The 24143-nt window shown below is 42.8% G+C and overlaps 1 protein-coding gene across 3 annotated transcripts; it reads right to left on the bottom strand.

The window, feature by feature from the left end:
- Positions 1-3788: 3788 nt before the first annotated feature.
- RBM47 (RNA binding motif protein 47) lies at positions 3789-21976 on the bottom strand. Of its 3 annotated transcripts, none has more exons than XM_062493468.1 (5): positions 21864-21976; positions 9831-10990; positions 8169-8375; positions 4421-4623; positions 3789-4028 (listed from the first exon to the last, which is right to left on the bottom strand). In XM_062493468.1, the coding sequence occupies exons 1-5, from the start codon at positions 21974-21976 to the stop codon at positions 3789-3791; spliced, it is 1923 nt and encodes a 640-aa protein (XP_062349452.1). The 3 variants fall into 3 exon arrangements, with proteins under 3 accessions (XP_062349452.1, XP_062349453.1, XP_062349454.1); XM_062493469.1 differs by lacking the exon at positions 21864-21976 and adding an exon at positions 14358-14382 and having other exon boundaries at positions 9831-10994; XM_062493470.1 differs by lacking the exons at positions 8169-8375; positions 21864-21976 and having other exon boundaries at positions 9831-10959.
- Between the last annotated feature and the right edge of the window lie 2167 nt (positions 21977-24143).

The following is a 24143-nucleotide window of genomic DNA, read 5'->3' on the forward strand; positions in this document are numbered from 1 at the left end:
CACCTGGGCACACCCTGGCGCATGTTCAGCAGCTCCCAGGCAGCACTCCAGGGCCTTTTCCACTGGACCACATTCCAGCCACTCTGCCCCAGCCCGTAGTGCAGTGAAGGACCTGGCACTTGGTCTTGTTGAACCCCATAGGATTGGCCTTGACCCATTCATCCATCCTGTCTGTGTCCTTCTGCAGAGCCTTCCTGCCTTCCAGATCAACACTCCCACCCAACTTGGTGTCATCTGTGAACTGGCTGAGGGGCACTCAATCCCGATGTCCAGGTCATCAACAAAGACGTAACAGGACTGGCTCCAATACTGAGCCCCAAAGAACACTGCTCTTGACTGGCTGTCAGCTGGATAAAACTCCATCCATGGATGTAACTCTGGCCTTGGCCATTCAGACAGTTTTTTACCCAGTGAACAGTATACTCCTTCATGCCACGGGAAGCCAGTTTCTCCAGGAGAATATTGTGAGAGACAGTGTCTAAATAAAATAAAGTTAGACAACTTCTACAGCCTTTCCTTCACCAGCCAGGTGGGCCACTCTGAATGGTTCCCTGGTTTCTCCTTCCATTCCTTCTTGTAGATAGTTGTCAGATTTTATACCTTCCAGCAACTGGGACCTCTCTGGTTAGCCAGGACTACTCTCACAGACTGCTCTTCTCCACAAACTTGGTGTTTACAGCAAATTTTCTCCAGGTATGTTTACACCAAGGAAACAGCCAGGGAGTCTAGAGCACTGCAAACGATGTGCAGCTTAGCTTTCTGTAGGTTTGAAACATGGATCATGCTGAAATTAAAAGGATGAACCAGTTCCCAGTGCTCCTGCCTGGCAGTGAGGACATACAACAGTGATACAAGAATTTGTGCATTGGGTGGATGGAAAGCACAGGGGGATGTCAGCTCCAGCTCCATTCACATCTAGGCACTGACTCTAAACTACGTGTAAAGAGAGATTTAGGTTGTTCAGAGGATGCTGGAAGAATGGAGAGACGTCCAGTATGAGTGCTGGGAAGGTCACTGTCCTCTGCAGGTGGTGGGACAGAGGAGTCAGTGGAGCAGTTCATCTCCCCTCCCCACAGGAGCCTGCAGGGATGCTGGCTACAGTGTCCTGATCCCCTCCTGCCCCAAACACTCTTCCCAGCTTGGAGGGGACAACAGCCTTGGCAGAGTGGGATGTTGCAATGAAGTAACAGTCTCTGTTTTTAAAGAATGCTTTATTCACTACATCCTAGAAATGTACCGCAAATGGAGCAAGAACTAAATAAACTCAGAGGCTTCTGACAATACAGAGAAGAGAGATACAATAAAAATATCTAAAATATCAGCTCTTTTGAGAATAAGGCACACTAGCTTTGTTTTTTTTTTTAATATATATACTTTTTTTTCTTAGAATAGTTTGTTCTTAACCTAAAGATGTTCACATTTCAAGTTATTAGACTTACCTCAGTAGTAGTGTACATGAAATGGTTTAGAAGCAAGTGTCAAGACAGGCATGGGCAGGAGGCTCAGCATGAGCTGGCTGCCTGCATGCCTGGGTCCTGCCTCCATCCTTGGGTACTGCCTGCTACTCCCCTGGCACAGGCAGCACCCAGTGCTGGCCAGGGCACATCAGGGTTTTCCCTCATTGGCTCCTTTCTCTTCCTGCCCTCTCTTTGAGTGGCAGGTCCCTTGCCCTGTTGGCAGGGAGAGGATTAGTGGGAAGGGAGCCATCACCCTTCCTCTCTCCTATGGGGGTCAGCCATGAAGTGGGGCTGGAAGTGGGTCAGCAGAGCCCCAGACCGCTGGACTACCTTTTCCTGGCCCCAGGGGTGTTTGTGCCTGGCTCAAGGACCCACGCTGGCGTTTAGTGTTGAGCCATCTAAGGCCTTAGACTGGAGGAGGCAGTGCTGGACTCTGGCTGGGGGCTTGCCCCTCAGGCTTTGCCCAGATCTCCTCCTCTTTTGCCCTACACAAGGGCAGGACCTTGGGGCTGAGGTCTGGGTGTGCTTTCAGATGTGTAAGTACAGACCATAAAAGTTTGCTGGGAAGGGAGGGGCAGAGTCCAACCTAATGGGTAACCTCACAGTGCTTCTGCTAATGGGTCTACAGGGTCAAGGGGAGCTCAGCTTGTCTGAGCAAGAGCACCTGAAATACAACTGCTCAATTTTGAGGCAAGCAAAAGAAGTGTATTGAAAAGGTCACTTAGCTGAGCTTGATGCGGTCTCGAAGTGGTTCAGTTGTCAAAATATGGCCAATGTGAAACCCCTTTGGTATGTACTTATACCACAAAAAGTAAAGGAACATTGTTTACTGACTCCCTGCTTCTCACCTTTTGTCACCAGGCTTGCATTTACAGAGCTGATGAACTTCATATGAAGGGCAAGATATTTTTTTTTACCATTTTACTCTATTTTACATTCACTGCACTACTAAATAAAAGCCTTTAAACAGGCCACAAAACACTGCAATAATATATTTACTTCTTAATAAAACAAACTTTTTTATAATATTGCAATAAAAGGTTTTTGTTTTGTGGCAGACCACATACCATGTAAATTTGCAACATAAAATGACTTTAAAAATGTATATTAAAAGATATTTACAAGCTCTAAAATGTCTTAAAATCAGTGGGTCTAATCACTCCCAACCCTGATGTGCATATACAACTCCAGTTGTGGAGAAGGGGAATTAAGAGTGGAAGGGAGGCTGGGAGGGAGGCTAGCCCTGTTTCACTAGTTCCAGTATCACTACCACCCCAGTACCTTTGAAATTTCTCATGGAACATGATGGAGCAATGGGTAAGTAATGCTGCAAATCCTCTTGGCGAGAGCGTGGCTACTCTTGCCAGCAGCAGCATACGTTCTCAGTCACTACAACATATACTTCAAAGAATAAAATGAAGAGCATTGAAAAAGAGCCTTGGCTTTATACTGGATGAAGATCTAAGTCAAGACACCTCGCGCGAAACATCAGCTACTCGTTTCTGCTCCAACTACAAGTAGGTTCAATAAATAGAAAATCCAGTTGCTAAGGAAAACTTGAAGCCTTTCTTTAGCTAAAAACAAGCCTGCAAATCACACTCTGAAGAGGTATGTGTGAGGAGGCTTTTTTCTTTTCTCTTTCTCCCAAACAGGCAATATTAGTTACTTGTGATTTCAAATGAGAATGAGCAGATTGTATTAATGCCAGCACAAAAATGCAGAGGTCTTGTACATTTTTCAAATTGCACTTTCCAGTATAATTTTTAAATAAGGTACTTGTTGTTTACTTCTTAAAAAACAAAACAAAACAAAACAAAACAAAAAACTAAGGTATGTATTCTTTAAATATTGAATATACTCTTCAAAATATATTGTTAAAACTTTCCCTAGCTGCTCAGGTGTGCTTTTTAATATATAGCTGATATATTATTAAAGGCACTACAAAATAGACATCTCTGGAGTGCAGAAATTACTAAAAAATAACCTTCATACCACAAATACATTGAAAATATAACTGCTAAAAAAAAAAGACCCTATGCAACCCCACTACAATGCTTATAAATGCACGTCAGTGGTGGGCTGGATGCACTGAGGTCCTTTGGAAATGTATGAATACAGGCATGTTAAATTTTTAAAAATAGCCTAAAAAAGTTAGTGAAAACTTCAAGCATAGAAAATATTTCAAACATGTTTTTCTATGACATTCTTCACTGTCTGCATTGTTTTACCAAGCCCAAATGTTTACTCTTTTGCAGACTGTTCTTTCTTCATAAATAGTAAAGTGTTCCTTCAGTGTGTGTGTTTCTCCAGCACCCTCCTCTGCCAACAGTTTCAGTACGTTTGGTAGACGTCGTGGATGGGCACCTGGATGGTGGCGGCTGGGAATGCCGGGGGGATGTAGCCGGCGTATCCCCCGTAGGCAGCAGCAGCAGCGTTCTTCTGTAGCGTGGCTATTGTTGCCGTGGCCGCGGCAGGCGCCGCAAATGGCACATAACTTGTCCCATAAATCCCGGCGGCGGGGATCCGCTGCACATTGGGAGCCATGGTGTACACCGGTGTGATGGGGCGACCCTGGAAGGAAAGGGTTCAGACCTCAAAAAACGTACTTTGCTGTAACATCCCACTTCCATGCCCTGAATGGCAAAGCCCCTGGAAGGGAAGGAGGTTATGGGGAGGGTGGGCAGTCCATCCCTCTTGGGTGAGAGTTATGCTATCATGGAAGGCTGTTCCACTCCCTCACAGTTTGAGTTCCCCTTAGTGGGGAAAGCAATGGCCCAGTGCAGATGTCTGAGACTGGTCAGATGAACTTCAGGGCTCTTGGGCACTGTGACATCCTCAAGAGCATGTCCTGAATGGAAGCAGGGCAAGAGACTGGGCTTTCCTCCCCACACTGGATGTGCATAGCAGGATGTATGGGAAGCTGGAAGTATGGGAAGCAGGAACTTCCCACATGCTGAACTCACCTGGAAGGGAGGAGGTGTTGAGACAGCTGGTATTACAGCTGCGGCTGCAGCTGCTGCAGCAGCTGCTGCACTAGCTGGGTCCTGCTGGACAGCTATAGGGTTGATGATGTGCTCAACAGCATGGATTTTGCCATCTTCCATCATCTTGGCCGGTGGTGCGGCCTGAAACACGGAGTACTGGGCACCAATGGTAGGGATGGCCACTAGGAAAGACCAGACGTATCAGATACATCAGATACAGAGTTTCCAGGACCTCTTGTCAAAGAACGCTCCTTCCCAGCTACGCAAACTCTCCAGCAGTGATCCAATGCTGCTCTTATCAGGGGACATAGCCTTGTGTGCAGGCAGGGGACCTGGGGCACCTCTGCCCTCCCCATGCATGGGAGCGCCATAGTTGATGCACAGTGACAGGCTCAGTGCTTTTTGGTCCAGCATTTTCCCCCATTCCTGCCATGAATGTCCTAGGGCCAGAGTCCTCCTGGGGACCTCCTGAGTCCTTCCCACTGGCCGAGAGTGTGGTCTGAACACAAGGGGTAAGAGTGTGCAATGTCCCAGTGAGGTCCCTGCTCCAGCTGTTGATATCATGGAATATATAGCTGCCATAGGAAGAGCTGCTCCAGGACAGAACGTTGTGGTTTGTACTGCAGAAGTTACAGGCAGCAACCGGTCTGCTTCACATACCATCCTTTGGCCAACCCTGTGAAATATCAGCTCTTTTACCTGCATTTCCCAGGCCTAGCTTGGCTAAATATGTTTAATCCCATCTGTCTGCTACGGGATCAATCTACTTAATGACATTAAAAGAAAATAAACTTCTCTTTAGGGAATTCTCCCTCATGCCACAATTAGAAAACATGATATAATTTGAGCCATGGTCTTTCAAAGGGAGAACACTCTGGTCAGAATAATAGCGTTCAGGATGGTAAATTTGTACATGATCCAAAATGGAGCTTCATGGCTTGCTTAGGGAAGTAACATTCTTTGCTGAACATTCCCACTAATCACAGTAATTGCACATGGCCTGGAAATGCGCACTTGTAGCCCAGAAAAACCAGCTGTATTCTGGGCTGTATCAAAAGCAGTGTGGCCAGCAGGTTGAGGGAGGTGATTCTGCCCATCTCTTCTGCTCAGATGAGCAGAATGGAGTGCTGTGTCCAGTTCTGTGGGCCCCAGTATAAGAAGGATGTGAACCTGTTGGAGCAGGTTTAGAGGATGTTAAATGAGATGGAACACCTCTGCTCTTAAGTCAGACTGAGAGATTTGGGTTTGGTCAGCTTGGAGAAAAGATGCCTCTGGGATAAAGACCTCTACTGGACCTTTTCAGTACTAAAAGGGGACCTATAAGAAAGACTTTATGGTAAGGCCTGTAGTGATAAGACAAGGGGTAACAGTTTTAAGCTGAAAAACGGTTAGGCATAAGAAAGGAATACTGTGTAATGAAAGATGAGACACTGGATTGTCTGTCCAGAGAAGTTTTGTGTGCCTCATTATTGGAAGTGTTCAAGTTCAGGTTGGACAGGCCTTTGAGCAACCTGATCTAGTTTGAGACACCTCTGCCCATGACAGGGGCATTGGATGAGATGATCTTTGAGGTCCCTTCCAATGGAAACCATTCTATGACACTATGATTTCCATCATTGCCTCATATTGCACACTTCAGCATTCAACTTGTGAGCTTTTTAGTAGTAAGGTTATTCACAAGCAAAACAAAATAATTGATAAATAATGGACGATGGACTAAAAGGCAATGTTAGCACTTATGGGAGGTACAGCCAGTAAACCAGAAATGAAGCCTAATATGCACAGAGGTTTTTTTCTATGCAATGAAACTTTGCAATGTTAAAGAGTGCAGTTATGCCAGGTGGAAGGAGGTGACAGAAAGCAGTACTCTTGCTCTGATTCTGGAGACCGCAAGAAGGAAGCTGATCAGATATCTTTCAGACAGAGATGTGTCCTCCACCAGTGGACTACCACTGTTTCCTGAGTCAGAGACCCCCAGCTTGTGAGGTTTTTCAGTTCTCCCTTTACACTAAGTCTACCTGTTCAGGTCAAACCAGTTTTATCTCTAGTTTAAATATCCTGGATAATTTCTCACCAAGGCAAAGAGCTCACATGCTCCATTCTGCAATAACTTCTGGCAGAAAAACAGTAGCAGGCATCTGGGGTATTGGGGTGACCTCCCAGGAGTATTCCAACTATTTTCAAAGAAATGAGCTTTAAGGTTGATCCAAACAGTAGGCAGGAAACTGCTGTCAGTACATTTCTACTCTGTTCTGGTAATGTGCTTTCAAAGTCATACCCTCTTCATAACAGTGGTAAGTCTTGTGTGTGGTACACCTTATTTGATCAGTTGATCTGACTGGGGAAAACAGACCAGGTACTTCTGTTCTCAGAGGCTGTGCTGGAGCCATATGATAGGGGAAGGTCTGATTAAAAAACCTGAATCTCAACATGCTTCGAGTGTAGAAACATTCTGACTTGAGCTTCAAGCTTTTGTTTGGCAGTCGAATTAAGTATAGACACCACTACTAAGCATGCATTTCCAAGCTCACTTTTCAAGCATCCTTTAGTAATACCTGGAATTCCTAAAGTATCTTTCAAACACACATAGTGGTAATATTTTCCGGTGGTGAGTGGCTAGTGTTCTCAGGAAGTCTGATCTTTCTCCAACTCTAATCTTAACCACCTTCCATTGTCTCTAGACTTCTTCTGACATTATCTCATCCAGCTGCTATGAAGAACTCTTCACAGACTTCATTAGATGCAAGCTGTAATTTTCACTGTCATAAATGAAACAGGTTTTGGGAAACCACAGTAGCTCTGTTATTAAGCAATGCTTACATCTTGCCATTGCAGTTTACTTGGAAAGAGAAGTGGAGAGAAGACATCAGTACTTCTGCAAGAGGGCAGGTGCCCATCACCTTCAAGGGCCTTCTTCCTCAGTTCACTTTTTCAAATAAAAATCTTTCCAAATGGGATCTTGAGGAATTGCAGGGCTTTAGCTTTCATCTTGTTCACTTGGGAATGGCAAGGGCTGGGTACTCAGCTGACAAAGTGGCAGAAGGGGGCAGTCCCTGCCCCACCCCTTGGATTACCCCAGCAGAGCCCAGCAGAGATGAGAGCACTCCTGTAGGCACTACACTGCTGCAAGATGCACCCGAGGGCTCCCTGCCTTGCTCCTTTCCCATGCCACTGATGGAAGTGGAGGAGTTTGCCTCAGTCAGGGACTTTCCTGCAATGGGAAAGCCCCAGATCCTTTTCTCAGCCTCGTATCACTGGAGAAATATGGACTAAGTAGGGGAGGGCTCCAGCCTGGCTGGAAATCTAGGATAGGAAACTCCCAGGGTGAAATTAGCATTGACGACTTTAAAAGAAAGAAGGCCTGGTCTTAGTTACCATATTCTGGTGTACATGACTAGAAAGAGAGGAAAGTCTGCTTCCTCCTAAGCAAATGCAGAAGGAGACTGGAGGAGAGGGCATTGCTTTAGTCCTTTTCTCTTAGGCCTGAAGAGCTCCCAGATATTCGTGTCCCCTAAACTGCTGTGTGCCTCTTGTGTGAAGAAAGACTTGCCAGGGCCAGAAGGCACTCAGCACAAGGGAGCAATGAGCCCCAACCCTGGGGCCATCCCCACTGACACAGGTGGAGTTGTGGACTGGCTCTGGAGGGGTCCTTACATGCTTGAGACATGGCATGGAGTGGGGGCCTGCCCACCACCCCTGCTTTCCTCCCTTCCTTACACATACTAACCTGCACCAGGCTTAATGGCCACTGGATTGACTGCAGGTAACTCCAAGTTGGGAACCAGTTCATATCCTTTCTCTTGCTGTTTTCCTTTGCCTTCGTGGTACCTGCTGTAGATTCCACGGCCAGCGGAGTATCCCCCCAGGTAGGAACCCCTGGGACCCGGAGCTCTGTTGCCAGCTGCACCTCGCCCTCTGCCTCGTATGCTGCCTGCTTATGAAAACAACACAGAAGATGGTGAATAATGGAGAGTGACAGCCCCATGGGGAGTACGAGTAACCCCAGGCTGAAATCCAAAGCCTTGTACTGTGACTGCTGGAGTCAGCATGATTGAGTCTTAGCAACTCTGCTTCGGAAAATAGAAGTAAGTGCATAAGAAGCAGCCAGTAAGCCTATGCTTATTTAGCTTTTGATGTTTCTGAGCATATGTTAACTGCTCATTTATATTGGTGGAACTCTTGTGGCAAGTGTTACAGGCTCAGTGCAGTCAGTAGAGATTGGGGGGATGGCCACAGTGATTTCTGTGCATTAGGAACAGCTTCTGCTTTCAGGTGTCCTCCAGAGGAGACCCATCTTGTCAACTTGTCAACCCTGCCAAGATGGCACGACATCATACCTGCCCTTCAACCAACATTGTCCCACCACTGCATATATTTCTACTTATGCTGCTTAAATATTTTATCTGCTATTTTATAAGGTGCATATAACCCACTTCCAAAAATATTGCTTTTATTCATCTTAGTGACTCCGCATATGTTATGACAGTACTTTGAACACTGCAGTATTCATATACTTTATGATGGTCTAATTGAATATTTAGACTGTTACTCAACTCTGTCATAGTTCATTGCAAGTACAAATCTGGAAATTGAGAAGAAGCTAAAATTCTTGAATGATTAAGGTTAAAAATATTTCTCTGTTTATGTGGGTGCTTTAAGAATATATTGATGTTAAATTGCTTCTTCTATGGAAATGCACATCAAATTTCAGGAAACTCTTATTCCTGTAAGTGCAGGATAATTGTAATTATAATTCCAGGTAGGGGTTTTTTGTGAAAAAGTGATTTTTGGTTAATTTTTAATGACTGTAACTGATAACTAATTAAGGTATACATAATAAATTTTTTTTTCACTCACATTATTCCTTCTGCTTGTAGTTCTCAAATGACTTTATGAAGGACAGCATTACTGTAATTTTAATGCAGAAGGTAAATGACACATAGAGAGTTCCTAACTAAGACTTTCCCTAACCTCCCTCCCTTTGGATAAGTCACCATACCCATGCCTCCAGAGCACTCTTATCATAGGATTCAGCTCTTTGAAAGGAGACGTCAGAAGCTGGAATCTTTAGATTTGCCTCAGACTTAATACAACACTCATAAAACCCAGCTCCCTCTGTTCCCCATCCCATGCTTGTTTTTTACCTATTCTTAACCATATATTCGATACCTCTCTCATATTATCTTGTATATTAGCAATTATTTATAGATAAATACACTTTGTGTAGTCATAAACTAAAGTAAGACCAAACAGAAATATGACAAAAAGGCCTATAAAAGAGTGTTAAGAAAAAACTGCGTGGCACTAGCTGTCCTTTGGCTGAGGCAGACCTCTGTCATCAACCTAAGATCAAACCTGCCCATCACATCCCCTAATTGTGCTTACTAACCTTTCACAAAGTAATCTCTGTTGGGCCCGATCAAGGCATTGTATGGATATCCATAGTATGCTAGTGTGTATGGATCACATGAGTAAACATAGTTAGGTTGCTGAGTTGCTTCGGAGGTTGCTGCAGCCCCTCCTTTTGCTGCTTTCTGGTAGCGAGTGTACTGCTCCTTGTCTACCGGCTTGGCCAGAGTAACCTCCAGGCACGAGCCTTCTAGTTCAACACCATTAAGGTTGTTCATGGCATGAATGGCATCTTCCCTGGTTGTAAAGTGCACAAAGGCATAATCACGTATTTTTTTCACTCTCTCTACACAGCCAGGGTTAAACTGACCAAACACCTTTTTAATGGTGTCCTCTGTGGTCTCAATCATTAAATTCCTCACATATAGGATTTTAACAGTCTCCATGACATCTTCATCCACATCTATCTCTGGTTCTGCCCAGTCAACAGCAATTTGATGTCCCCACAGTTGGATCCTTCCTGGCATGAGTTTTCTCCTGGCCATGGCTGCTGCTCGATGGCTCTCATACTCCACAAAGGCAAAGCCTCTGTTCTTCATCTTGTCTGCGGCACTGGCATACACGATGACATCCAGTACGCCTTCTGTCACCTTGGCAATCTCTTCCAGGATCTCCTCTCTCTTCTTCATCTTGGGAATGCCTCCGATGAAGAGCCGGCAGTTATCCACGCTGCAGCACACACCCAGCAGCCTGCCGGGGCGGATTTCATAGTTGTTCAGCTCCCTGACGGCACGCTTTGCCTCATGCTTCTGCGTGTACATCACAAAGGCGTAGCCACGGTTCTTCCCATCAAAGTCCATCATCAAGCGCATTTCGTAGATGCGGCCGACAGACTCGAAGACGGGGACGAGCTCATCTTCGTAGACATCGCGGGGGATTTTGCCCACAAAGACCTCACAGCCCCGCGGAGGGTGCAGCCCCTCCCAGCCGGGAGGAGGGCCCCCATACTTGCGTTGCCCGTTCTCCTGGATCATACTGTATCCAGTGCGGGCCATGAGGGCCAGCAGAGCTGCCTCGTTGGGTGCACCAGCAACACCTTCAGGGACTTTCGTGGTGGCCACATTAGTGGAATCATTGCTCATCCTTGCAGTGGAATCCTCAGCAGTCATGGTGTCAAAGTCATTCACAGTGTGAAAAAACCTGGGCAAATGAAGGAGGACACTTGTTAAAAGCTATTAGCTACCACCAGAATTCCACCTCTCTCATTTTCCTGTAGTTGTTCTACAAGTTTGTTTTTCGGACTGAGACTAAGGCTGCAGAAGAGCAGAGGAACAAGCCACACCAGCCTGAAGAGTGATACTGCAGGGATAGTGCATCCTGGACATAGGCAAAGCTCCTCTTTGAGGGAATGATCAAGGATTACCTGCCCACACATCCCAGGCATCAAGAGTTGCTATCACAGGACACCAAAGGCACATGAATGGATGCCAACAAGTACCTCAAAATCTCAAGACGTTTGAGACCCTTGTCTTCTCTTTGAAATGGTAGGAAGGAGATTACACAGAATTGGGAGAGAGAAGATACTGTCAGGAAACCAGAGGTACCCATCCACAGAGCCTTCTCCTCCCTCTCAGTCACTCATCAGTTAATCCACTTACTCCTGAACAGCACAAGCACCAGGTGCCATATTCCATGGTGAAAGGTGGCAAATGCATGAGAAGCACCAGACAGTTTCCATTTGCTAACAACCCCTTGCTCCTCTAGCCCTCCACAGTAACTGTCAAGTAGGAAACAATAAATATGCTTTAGCAGCAGGGGTGGGGGGCAATCCTTTTTCTGTTGTGCAAAGACTGATCTGACAAGCTTCTGAGTTGCCTACTGCTTGTGTTACAATGTCTGACATGTTTGTCCCTTCCATTATTACAGCAGGATTTGACAAAAGCTGAAGAGAATCACTCCTTTATGAAAGGCAGCTTGTTTTAGACCAAGCAAACAGCACAGCACTGCAAGCCAGCAAGAGGAAGGCAAATCTCAGTAACCTTACTCTGCATTTGAACACAGGCAGAAAGCAGGAAATGCAGACATACAGGAAATGACCATGCTAATAACCAAAATTGCAAAACAGTGGGCTTTCTTTCAGAGCACAACACCTTGGGACTCTGAGAGTAGTTAGTTCACTGACTTTTAAAGCTGCAAGGATCCATCAAACAATTTAATACAAGTGATTGTATATGACATGGACCATTACATTTTAGTGTTATTTGCGCATTAGGTGCTATAGCATTTATCTGAGTAAATTGTATCTTCCACAAGGACCTTGGCTTTAAGGAATCAGAGCTGTGGATCCTGTCGCGTCCCTGTGTGGCTTCTTTGCTAACCACTTCATTATACAAGCAAGTGTGCAGTATTTCTCATGAGAATTTATTTTTTATTGTTTGCATTCATCACCAGTCGGTTGATGAAGTATCAAAATACATTGACTCTTATAGGACACTGCAAAACACCATAAGAAGTGGTCCCAATATATGGGTTTGACAGGGTTATTTATTTTTTTTTTAAAAAAAGGACATAGCTTCAGAGAGATTTATTTATTCAATGAGACAAAAGTTTCTCTCTGTCCCATAAGGACTCAAATACATACCCTTCATCTGAATGATTTGTCCATTGCATTGGTTACCACCAAGGAAGATCTTTCATTAGTACAGCAAGCCCAAATCCACAAAAATATCGCACAAATTTTAGGCATGAAAGTCTGATTTGTATGGCTCACAAAATCCATTTAAATCCTGGTAACTTCAGCACCTCAAATTTTTTTCAGTAAAGCTCTTGAGCTGCCCAGAATTGTGCTGGTCTATACCCAGAGATGCCTCTGCACGAGCAAGCACCACTGAGCTTGGTTCATCTCCTAAACACATTTGGGATTGGGAAACCAGACTTCTGAGCTTTGGTCTGTGGTTGGACCTGATCCTGCATGTGTTTTTGGGCCATGAGTGTTGCATGCTGATGCTTCTGAGCCATTTTAATTTCAAAATATGGAGAGCAGAGGAGAAGATAAAGGAAGTGGAGGGCAACAATAGTGATGCTGATGCTCAGGTAATATTTTAGTAAACACAATTCCTTTGAAGCCAGGTCTGTCATGGATAGCTTCTTGAACTGCTGCTGATGTTTCTCTCAAATTCAGATACAGCCCTTTAACAGTCAGACATTTTAATTTTATTCCTGGAAATTATTTGAAATAATTAAGAAAACTGAGGTAGAGTAAAACAGCTTCATTTTTCACTTGAAAATTTGCCCCTAGAATGTAACATCACCTTTATTGGAATAAAAATGAAGCTAGTTATACAAACACTTTGGTAGGAAATAATCATTACCTTGGGCCACCTGTTGGCAAGTGAAGTACTTATGACTCCAAGTTAGGCTAAGTTTTAAAATTAGCAATTCCATTCAAAACACCCTGTTTTAGGTCAATCTTCAAAATAAGTCTCTATATCTCTGTTACCTGCAGGGCTCTGTGTCTGGGGCTATAGTCTGGAAAGCTACAGATGATCACTGGGTTTGTGGAGTGAGGGGATTTGAAACAGAATCTCCCCTGATCCCCAGAAATCAGTTGGTAATTCAATGGTCATGCACATTCTCCAGTACTTTGCACTGCACCAGCAGGTTGATTTCTCATATTGCAAGTTGTACATGAAACTGCTTCTAACTGCTGCTGGCCATCCTTGCTGCAGACACTGCCATACACCATTTGTGACAGTGCATAATTAAAAATTCCTTGTGAACCTAAAATACATTTATCACTATTTATTTTGAATCAAGATTAATGATTAGATGTGGTTTGGGTTTTTTTTCACGTGCAGCTACATAGATCTGGGTTTCATAAGCAGGTACTACCCAAGAAATTTATAGAGCCCATATAGCCATAATTGTTGTAACTAAATACACACTTAACAACTTGTTCATTGCCACATTACACAATCAACACCTTGACTAAATTCAGGTATCATTTACCAGAACATTTATCATCAGTGGTCATCTGTAGCTTTATGAGAAAATACACAGGCTGTCTGGTCTGAGAGCTCTTCTCTCCTGCTGTTACTGCCTTTCAAAATGGGCTACCAGCACAATCTAACCCTTTTCAGACTGAAATGCAATCCCTCTCTAGAAAGCACTTTCTGAAAATACCAGTTTCCAAAGTGTTCAAACCTGCTTCTGCATTTTTAAAGTCAACAGTAAACTAGCGTTGCAAGTCTACACAAAGCATGGCCTGATATGGGTCTAGAGGCCTTACTAAAGCCAAGCTGATTTCCAACATCTGATGTGTGAAATTAATGCTAGGAAAGGCATAAATTTAATCTCCGTTAAAATTCAGCGTCTTGTGAAATATAAGTGCTTGGTTTCTAGGCTCTGAGGAGGAAGGCACACCCAGTCTTGATAACATAGATTCAAAAAAGAGAGACAGACAAAAATATCTTTAACAAGAAAAGTTGTGTTTTGGAGACAGATAAGTTTTAAATTACTCATTATTGGTACTGAAACAAGTTCTTGGCTCCTTTTTAGGAAAAGGTAAATCCCACTTGATTGTTCAACACCATGTTAGATGGATGCTAACATCTGCCAGCCTAGCAGTAGAGAGGCTTACAAGATCCTTGGCTCATCATCTCTGTTCCAAGGACTCTTCCTTGCACAGGTGAACTCTCAGACATCCATGTTTCACCAAAACCATTCAAATTTCATTTCACCTTGCTTATGAAACACCTCTGCTACCAGTAGGAAGGGTGTAAATTGTTCTTGCCCTAAACATTAAATACCTTCTTTTTAAAGGTACGTTTTTCTCCCACATCCCAGAGTATTAAATGGAAAACTTACTGTGTTAGCAGTGACTGACCTAAAGCATACTGTGAGCAGGCTGATTAACTGAGACAGGTATTTTATTAAGTAGAAATACCACACCTTGATCAACAACAATACAGGGCCAAACAGCGATGTCCCTTGTCCCAGGGCAAAGGCAGCATGGGGCCCCAGCAAGAAAGCAATGCCCAAAGTCCACATATCAACTTATCCCTGGGTTAGTCCTGCACTGGGCAGTGCCCTGTGAAGTTAGGCAGACACATTCTCCTCTGTTGATCCTAGTGTGGTCAAATAGGCTTTTACAAACACAGGGACACAGCCAATGCCCTTGTGGCAGTAACTGTGTGTCCACTCATGTGCTCCTATAAAATGAGGTTGTTTATGTTTGGACTTAAATCATCCCTCCAGTTTTGTGTTACATAGGTTTAGTGGCATCATGTGCTGTTCTGTGGATGACACAACTGCCAGCAGTCACAAAGCCTGGGAACATATGCCAGCACCACCATAGGCAACAGGAGAGACCAGGGAGATGTGCTGTCTAGGAGAGACCAGGGAGTTGTGCTGTCTCTGTGATAACTGTCCAGAGGAGGGATGGGAACACCTGTTCGCACCTGGAGACCCTGTACTTAACAACTACCACTGAGCTGACAGGGTGTGTCCTCATGGACACAGCATAGCTACTTCTTCCTTCAAGAAACTGCCACAGTTTTGCATTTTTAACCACAGAGGGAAAGACAGTTGCTGAAATTTCAAATACACCCTGTTGGCAGAGGGAAATAATAGCTACTTGTTTAAATGTGACCTTCCTAGTATTTTACTTGAAATAATAAGGGAAAATGCTGATCCTGATGATGATGATAGGCAGCAGCTCTAAAAGCACAGCTGTTATTAAAGTTTTTTATTTTCAAATCCTGACTCTATTCTCATGACAACTTTACATTCATAAAATGCATACCAAAACAACAGCTTACTAAGAACAACTGTGTAATTTTATCACAAACATCAGACACCCCAGAAATGCTTCTGCTGAAAACCCAGAAGCCTGTTTAGAGATCTATTGGCGGAACAGAAAAATTCAATGGCCTCATCAATTCTAAATAAGGAAGTGACTCGTGCATTGCTTCAAGTGTCATGTGCAAGTTTCAAGATAATTACAATATCATTATACATTACTTCGCTCTTTCTTGCCAAGACTGTCACTCTTTTCCTCATCATTATTTCCATAAATGAGCTGAACAAAGCGGTTGTCTTTGAGGCTGTTGCTGAAGCTGAGCCGTACCATGCCCAAGTGCAGGATCCAGGGCCAGTGTGGGAATCAAAAGGAATTGGATCACACTTGGTTTCCTGCATTCTGCCATTAGTGAAATGCAGGTGTCTAAAGCTGAAACTTGTGGTGGGTCAGTGCATGTGAGTGCAGCATTTCAGAACAGCTTTTTGGCCAAGGCCTTTTCTGAAGGTCTTTCAGGCAGGAAAGGGTAGGTTACATGGGATGGATGATGCCTTCACCCTTTTACAAAAAAAGCAATATCTGAGGCCAACAGGCCATGACAATGTCTGCAATATGTCAGACACACTTCTTTACCTGCAGCTGAACTGAGTGAAGAAGTTGCCCCAGGCTAAGTGAAATGTCTTGAAAAGGTGAGTTTTCTTAATCTGAACCACTTTGGCAAAACTCTGTGGAAGAAGTGGTGAACTGCGTCAGCAGACCTGAAGGGGCAAGAACAATGGCTGGCGAGAGACTTGATGAGTAGCTTGTGATGAGCAGCTTGGAAGAAAGCAGCCTCAGAGATCATTGACAATGGCGTGTCTGTCTGCTGTGCAATTTATCCTGCTGCCAGCACTGCTGAAGGAGTGCTTATTCTCATCATCATCTGTATGCCTCTATTGGGTCATCGAACTTGTCTCTTCTCAGCCAGGGTCAGGAACTTTTTGGCTCAGGTGCTGCATGGAACACAATAACATGTGCATGGAGCAGGATTTGCTGCACCGTGTATTCCCCACGTGTGTTCAGACAAGAACATGTACAAGGAGAGGCTCTTTGCCCTCTAGAAGTACTATACTTAAATATAGAGAGCAACTGTGCTGAGAGGTAGGATAAAACCAGCCCACTGCATCCTGAGGCTAGCTGCTGAAATTAGGACAAAAGGAAACCGCCTCAAGTTGCACCAGGGAAGGAAAGATTTCTTCATTGAAAGAGCTGTCAAGCATTGGATCAGCTGCTCAGGGATGCAGTTGTGTCACCATCTCCATAGGTATTTAAAAAACATGTAGATGTGGCACTTAGGGACATGGTTTAGTGGTGGACTTGGCAGTGTTCACCTAATGGTTGGATTCAACGATCTTAGAGGTCTTTTCCAACCTAAAGATTCTATGATTTCATAAAAATTTCCACTTCTGCTATGGTGACAATTTGCATTCTAATGTAGAGCCTATCATCAGAGTTCTGATCATTGATTTCATTGCAAGAGTTCGTATTTCATGCTTAAACTTCAGTTTTATTCTGGTCAGTTAGTTATGTTCACTTTGTATGGGATGAGTTAAGGTTCAGGCCCTGAAAAGCAGTTTTCAGGGTGGATTTATTGCAAAGAGGGTCTATGCACGGTTTTAGGTTGCTTAAATTTGTCCTAAGTGGCTAAACGTGTTAAAAATGGTTGGTTCCATTTAAAACTCACCAAAATCTGTTGACTTTGAATTTTGATTGCATTAGGTTCAAAGAAAGAGACAGAAAATAAAGTGTGATATTTCTAATAGTACTCACATCTAGCACTACTCCCATGACATAAGTTATGAGACTCTAATGGCTGCAATAAATCCCTATTTAAGATAGGGATGCACACTACAGAAAATTCTGCTTTAAAGGCCTTGCAGGGACAGGTTATGTTCTCCCGGCACCAATCAAAAGCAACGTATTTGGCTTAAAAAATTGAAACAAAAGTACTAGGAATCTGTTCTTTTGCTTCTTGCTCTTTTTTAGGAGGAAAACACTTCAAATTGTTCTGTAAATTAACATCCTGGAATTTCCCAGGTTAAAAATTGAATACTAATTAGATAATTCGACAAAGAATTTGTACAGTCAACAAACTTCAACTACAGCTTCAAACTAGGATTTGAAGGTTAAGCTTCTTATTTTCACCATTATGATTAGAAAAGTAACTATCATAGATCTAATTCCCTTAACCATATCACACCAGTTCCCTTGACCTATTAATCTTACCTCACAGCAATTTTATTTACAATTTTAAAAATTGAGCTAAAATTATGATTCCTATAAAAAATCAAGTCACCTTTTGTTGTGCAGACATCCTAGCTATTCTGTTATCAACCCTCCCTGCATCTTTCTATGGTGTATTAATCTTGTGTGTGATCCACTTGCATTATCTCTAAGCACTATCCATGCCTAGCAGTGAACAATCCCAGGAGGAAGGTCCCTCAAGGACCTGACCCCCTGCTTAAAAATTGCAGAAATTATATTCAATGAGATGTGAGTTATGATATTTCAAATAATAAAGCAAGAAAACTTTCCTGAGTGAAGTTTTGTTTCCTGCCATGGCTTTTTGATATTCACAAGTCAAAATGTGTTCAGGAACATGTGGTTTTAGCATGGCAAGAATGAGTCCATGCTGATGAAAACGTTATTGATGTATCACAGCACCACCGACACCTACAGAATCCTACTGACATGACCCTGCTTCTGCAATGTGAATTTTGTTAATGTAATATGTGTTTCTTGAGTATTTTTATGTTACTGCAGTGCCAAATCAGCCCCCTCAGCTTAAACCATTTCTGAAGGAAGTTTGGGTAAGCAAAACCTGGTCCCCTCCCTTATTTTATAATGCGCTTTCCTGCAAGTCATTCAGAACTTTGTCCAACAAGTTGTGCAACCCCTGTGTTATCCTGTTTGCCCCAGCTCCATCTTTTACCCACTCCAGTTGATATTAACTCATAACTCTCTCCTATTTTGATAGGACTTGTTACTGGCTGAGGCTGAAGTTATTACCCTGCAATATACCGAAGCCACATGTTGAGGAAAGCTGAGAAGATGAGACATGGTTTGTGTAATAATCACTGTTATCAGCTGTCTAATCAGGAAAGAGCACAACCATTCATTCCCTTCTCCCCAAACTCCCGTATTTCAATCTAGTCAATAAAGTCTATAATTACCATGATTAGACAGGAAAATGCATGATATATAAATTTCAGCGTAGTCTTTCCTATTCTGCATGAGCTGTACTTGATGGGAAACTTTTTTCCAGTGTTTTTTTACAAAAAAATGTGATTAAACACTGTTCTCTGCATGCTGATACAGGTAAATGTGTCCTCCTCATTAACTGTCTGCTTTAGAAAGCATTCTGCTTGGAAAGGGGGAAGAGTTTCAGTCAGGATGGACTAGAAGCTCGCAAACTTTTGCCATAAGAAGGACAGGAGAAGCAATGTTCTGCAACTGAAAAACAAAACCACAACTAGACTGATCTGTTAATCATTACACAGGAGAGATAACACATTCACTTATTTAACTTCTTGTCCTGAAGAAAAATCTTATATATGAACATGGTGATTTAATTCAATCATTGAAAATGTCTGTCAAAGGCTTTGTTGAACTCTGTGGTGCAGGGATATGTGTGCATGTGCTTCTTTCCTTTTGTGACACAGGACACTTTATCTATCTGTCTGTCTACATAAGTACTACAGGAATATGTTCCACTCTGCAGTGCAACTAATAGTATCAAACTTTCTCCTCTAACTCTCCTGGAGATCCCAGAGTGAAATGTAACACATCCTGCCTGTTCATATGAAGTCTACTTGCTCAGTCAAAATTATTACAAAAAAAAGAGCTTCCGAATTTTCAGTTTACCCTAATCCCATGCACTACTTTTATTGCAACATTCTAAGCTTTGTGCATACCACGTGAAAACTGCAGCAACAGGGGGCCCAACCTGTAACCCTGCTTTCAGCAGGAGGCAGAGATTCCAGGGAAAGCTGAAAGTGGCTCAACGTGTTCCCTCCCCCTCAGGTCACTGAAATGAAAATCAAAATAAAGCAAACCACAGCTGGGATGTGAATGTTCGCTACTGAAAGTACATTAAACTCAAAGCATTTGGCTTAGTCAGTGGCTGGGGTTTTGTCCTTTTTTTTTTTCCTTTGTGCACTGACATTTGACCCTTTTTATAATATGCACCTTGCACCACTGAAACCCGGCTAGTTATTAATTAAACTCAGGTACCAATGGCTGACTTGTACATATCACCATTTTAACTGCCTGGCGCTGCCCAGGAGTGGGGGCTGGAAGTCAATCCTCTTTCCTGTGAAATTCTGTCATGTCGGCAGAAAGGACCTGCAAAGTGCAGCAATTTGTACCTGACCTCTGATCTAAGAAGTTTGTACAGACCTTTGAACACTGGATTGGAGAACTGAGAAACAAGGTTTACAAGTACAAGGAAGAGATTTTCAGCACTCGTTACCTGTGCCCGGTGTTAATATTATAAATTTAAAAAAATGTTTAACCAAGGCAGGAACTCTCTCAGGGGGCAACTTTCCTGTGCTGGGTTAGTTCAAGACAATTTAAGCCTACTGAAATTAAAGCTCACTTGGAAATATCTATGGTTTTGAAAGGAAATTTCTGCTCACTCCAGAAAAGGAGTGGGGTTTGGGAGAAATATAATTTGAAATTCACCTTTTGTTGACCTTAAGTGAGATTATTTATTTTTTAATTAGAAGCTGAAGAAAGAAGACAAGGACAATTTGATTCAATATAATTTCTTCAGCAAAGACTGGAGCTGAAATGCAGAATTGAATGAAAATTATTAAAAATAGTAGCAAAATGATGACTCCTTTGTTAACTTTATTTTTATGCAAGAGGTTATCTAATCTTGGTTATATAGTGCAAAGCTGTATGAGAAACCCACGGAAAAATAATCAAACCAACAACATTACAACAAGTTCTTGACAGACAGTCATGTGGCCTTGTCTTGACAAACATAAAGGACATATTTTGAAGTTCTGTTGGATTAACCGTGTAAATTTAATTAAAAATCTCTCTTATACACACTGGCAAAGTCTTTGGTGCAACACCATCAGCTGACACCAAATGCAGACTGCATTGGGTGCGAAGGCCTCCAGAGATCAGCTGCGATAATAAAATTGAAAAAGATGTCCTTTCTGCAAGCCAGCCTTCCAGACCATGGAGCACTGCAGGGGATGGCAGTAACATTTGCCATGACATCCCTCAAACGTTCTGAGCCCAGGCTGTCACCCACAGCTAGCCTGGACATACAAAGAGGGAGGGAGTGCTTTACAGATACATTTTGAATCATGGTTTCAATCTCACCTAGCGCAGGACAGGACAACATTATATACAGCTGCTGCATTTGGTCCACATGTAAACTGACTTTTTGTCATTGGTTTTAAATGAACTTTGCTTTGAGCAACTACATTTCTTTTGTTTCCTGGTTTAAGTTCAAACTTCACTATTGTTATCAGCACTGACCCCAATAAAACAATAAATTAATAATTAAATAAGGAAGGGTGAGCCTATTAATGTCACGTGTCCAATGTCACATACAAGTCTTACACATTTCACATGTTGCTTAAGTAGAATGAGGAGAATAATAGCAAAGCTTTTGACTTTCTTTATATTCTGTCAAACTTTCAGTATGCTGATTGAGCTATATAGATTCATTTATATTAATAATATTTGCATATATACCGTGTTTACTTAAACCTTCCTAGACACATTCAATCTAAAAGCCCCAAATTCATCACTAAAAACTGATAATCCACTTTTAAAGTTTGATTTTTTAAATGTCAATCTCTTGAAAAAGCAGAACAAAATACCAGGCGGTACAGACAATGGTAGAGACAGACTGTCTGAAAACAATGTCAAGCCGCTGAAATTGGCTGCCTTTTACTTCATTAATTTAAGACAGCAGAAAAGATACCTCTGAAACATGATTTTGTGTTCTTCTGTCTAAAATATCAGTGGGTTAGTGTTCATTGTTCTGACATTCATTTTGGTATTTGCTATGCAAATTCTTTCAGATATTCACATGTTGATCTCAGAGTTCAATCTTACCAGCAGCTGCTTAATTCTCAAATAACCCCTTAGGACCCTCTAAAGGACAGCAAACCCCTGAACCCATACCTTGATGATGACATACTTTTGGTCTCAACTCCCTGATAAATGAAACCCAGACAAAAAGCCCTACAGAGCAAACAAGATTTCCCTTACCTCTCCTCTCCTGCGATCGAAGTGCAACAGGTTAAGGGGACTCGTGCCTTTGCCCGAGCAACCTTTCTTCCTAATGGCAAGAGCTGTGCAACCTGGTTATAGAGTTTATGCATCTCTTTATTGGCCAGCGAGCGTTAGCCATTTAAATTCCTTGGGAGTCATTTGTTAAGGGCTCTTAGGCTGAAGCTAAGTGGGTGGGACAGAGGGAGAGGGGATGTTAGTGCTGCCAGACGGAGAGAGCTCTCCGAAGTGGTTTGAAGATTAATAGAAAAGTATCTGCAACGAAGGGTTCTTTGGAGGGAGGGCTGCATCCAACCTTCAGGGAAGCACAGGAAAGAGAAACCTAACATTTTCAAGAATTTGAAGAGAAAGATTTCATTTAAAATTCAAAACTTGGAAAGAAAAGGAGTGAAACATGTACAAACAACTCCTTCCTAGCACAAGGCGTTGTGCAAATAGCTTGGGTTACTCACAACAGATAAGATAAGAAAAGGGCATATTTTGCTTGACTGCATGAGGTTTTTTCAGTGAAATATTTTGTTTCCTTTATGTTGTCTGGCAAAATTATTTCAGGCAGCACTGAATCAGTTTACCTTTGGTTGTAGGTAAAACCAAGGGTCTGCAGCTCCTAGAGTGAGAAATAGATTTACTGATCATGTCAGCAGTGGGATGGTAGGAATAACTCAGCCTATGCCGTGTACCCGACACGCACTGTGTCAGCAGTAAACACGGAAACTCCAATGTGTTTGCTCAAAATGAAAAAAAGCACCTGGTGCAGAAGTAAAAGCACAGGGTGGTAAAACATGATTCATGACAGTAGAAATGGTCTGTACATAACAACGGAGCATTAGGCCCTGGGAGCACTTAGGCAAAGCAAACAACACACCTTCTCAAGCAGCCAAGAGGAGGAACCGCTCCGAAACACTCGCTGGATGATAGATTTGCCCGCTTGGCAAGCAGCGTGCACAACCAGCCAGCGGGAGAAGAGGGAGCAAGGATAATTTCTGGGAAAGGAGACAGCTTGAAGAAAGTGGAAAGCAAACAGCATATTGCAGCAGCAAAACAACTACAGTCTTCTGTTCTTTCCCTGGTGTTTTTTACTAGCATAACCAATCTTTCCTTCTGTTTTTTTCCCACCCCAAAAAGAAAGCTTGGTCCAAACCTCCATCCAAACAGCACACAAGCAACAACCTCAGGGCACCCATGTATGCAAGGAAAAGTGTCTTAAACTCTCAGTGACAAATCATAAATACAAATATATTCTGCACAGGAAGTCCTGTCAGTTTGTTTGAGATGGTCCTACATAATAATTTATTCTTGTCCTCTGAGTCCTTTAGTCTGGGCATGCAAAACTTAACAAACAACCTCATATTACCAAGTCAGAGGCTGGCCAATAGGGAAGAGGAGTAAGGGAGTCAGTGGGTGTAGAGATAAAACCTCTAATATTAGAAGGCTCCAAGCTAGAGAGAAAAATGTGGAGGATGGCAAAGACTGGCAGAAGAAGCATCTTTGTGGTGGTTTCTGAAAGCAAACACGAAGGAGAGATGTTCTACGTACATTGCAAACCAATGGGTGATTGCAGTCACTCTGCTCTGGATTTTTATACTTGTTTATCCACTGTACTGGGGCTATGGTGTGTTAAGCACTGTACAAACACACCTGGAGCCTGGATCCTGGTCCCAAAGTGCTGGCAGCCCAAGTCTACTGTGCAAGTCTTTCATCTTCAGAATTCATCCTTACAAATGTTAACCTGTTAGCTACAAGAGATGCAGAGAAGCAGGTACTGCCCTGCAGGTAGGGAAGCTACATCATGGAAATTTAAATAGTCTACCCAAGACTATGGAAAAAATCGGTATCAAAACTGGGGATAAAATCTAGGAGATTTTGCCAAAATAAGAGCCATGCCTCAATCCCACTGATCTCTATAAGAGAGTATAAAAATTTGGCAGTTATGAATTTCCAAAACTCCATCAAATTAATTGATTTTAAAAATTCAGTATCGTTCTCTTACTTCACATTTTTTCTGTTGGAAAACCAACCAAACTTATAGCTAGAAGTACTGTAAAGTGAATCCTATCAGCTACAATTGTGTGTGTACTTGAATGCCCAGAGAAGACTATTCTGGTGTAAGTGAAAAAGCACTGATGCTTGTGAGCTGATGGGCTCATTTTTAGACAGCTGTTCAAATGCTGTGTCAATTAGGATCATGTAAGAAGGCCTCTCAAACCCTTGGCTTTCATTTCATATGTTCACTTTTAGCTGCATCCAGTTTCCAAGTTA

This window comes from Cinclus cinclus, chromosome 5 (genome assembly GCF_963662255.1).
Source record: "Cinclus cinclus chromosome 5, bCinCin1.1, whole genome shotgun sequence".
NCBI classification, from domain to species: domain Eukaryota; kingdom Metazoa; phylum Chordata; class Aves; order Passeriformes; family Cinclidae; genus Cinclus; species Cinclus cinclus.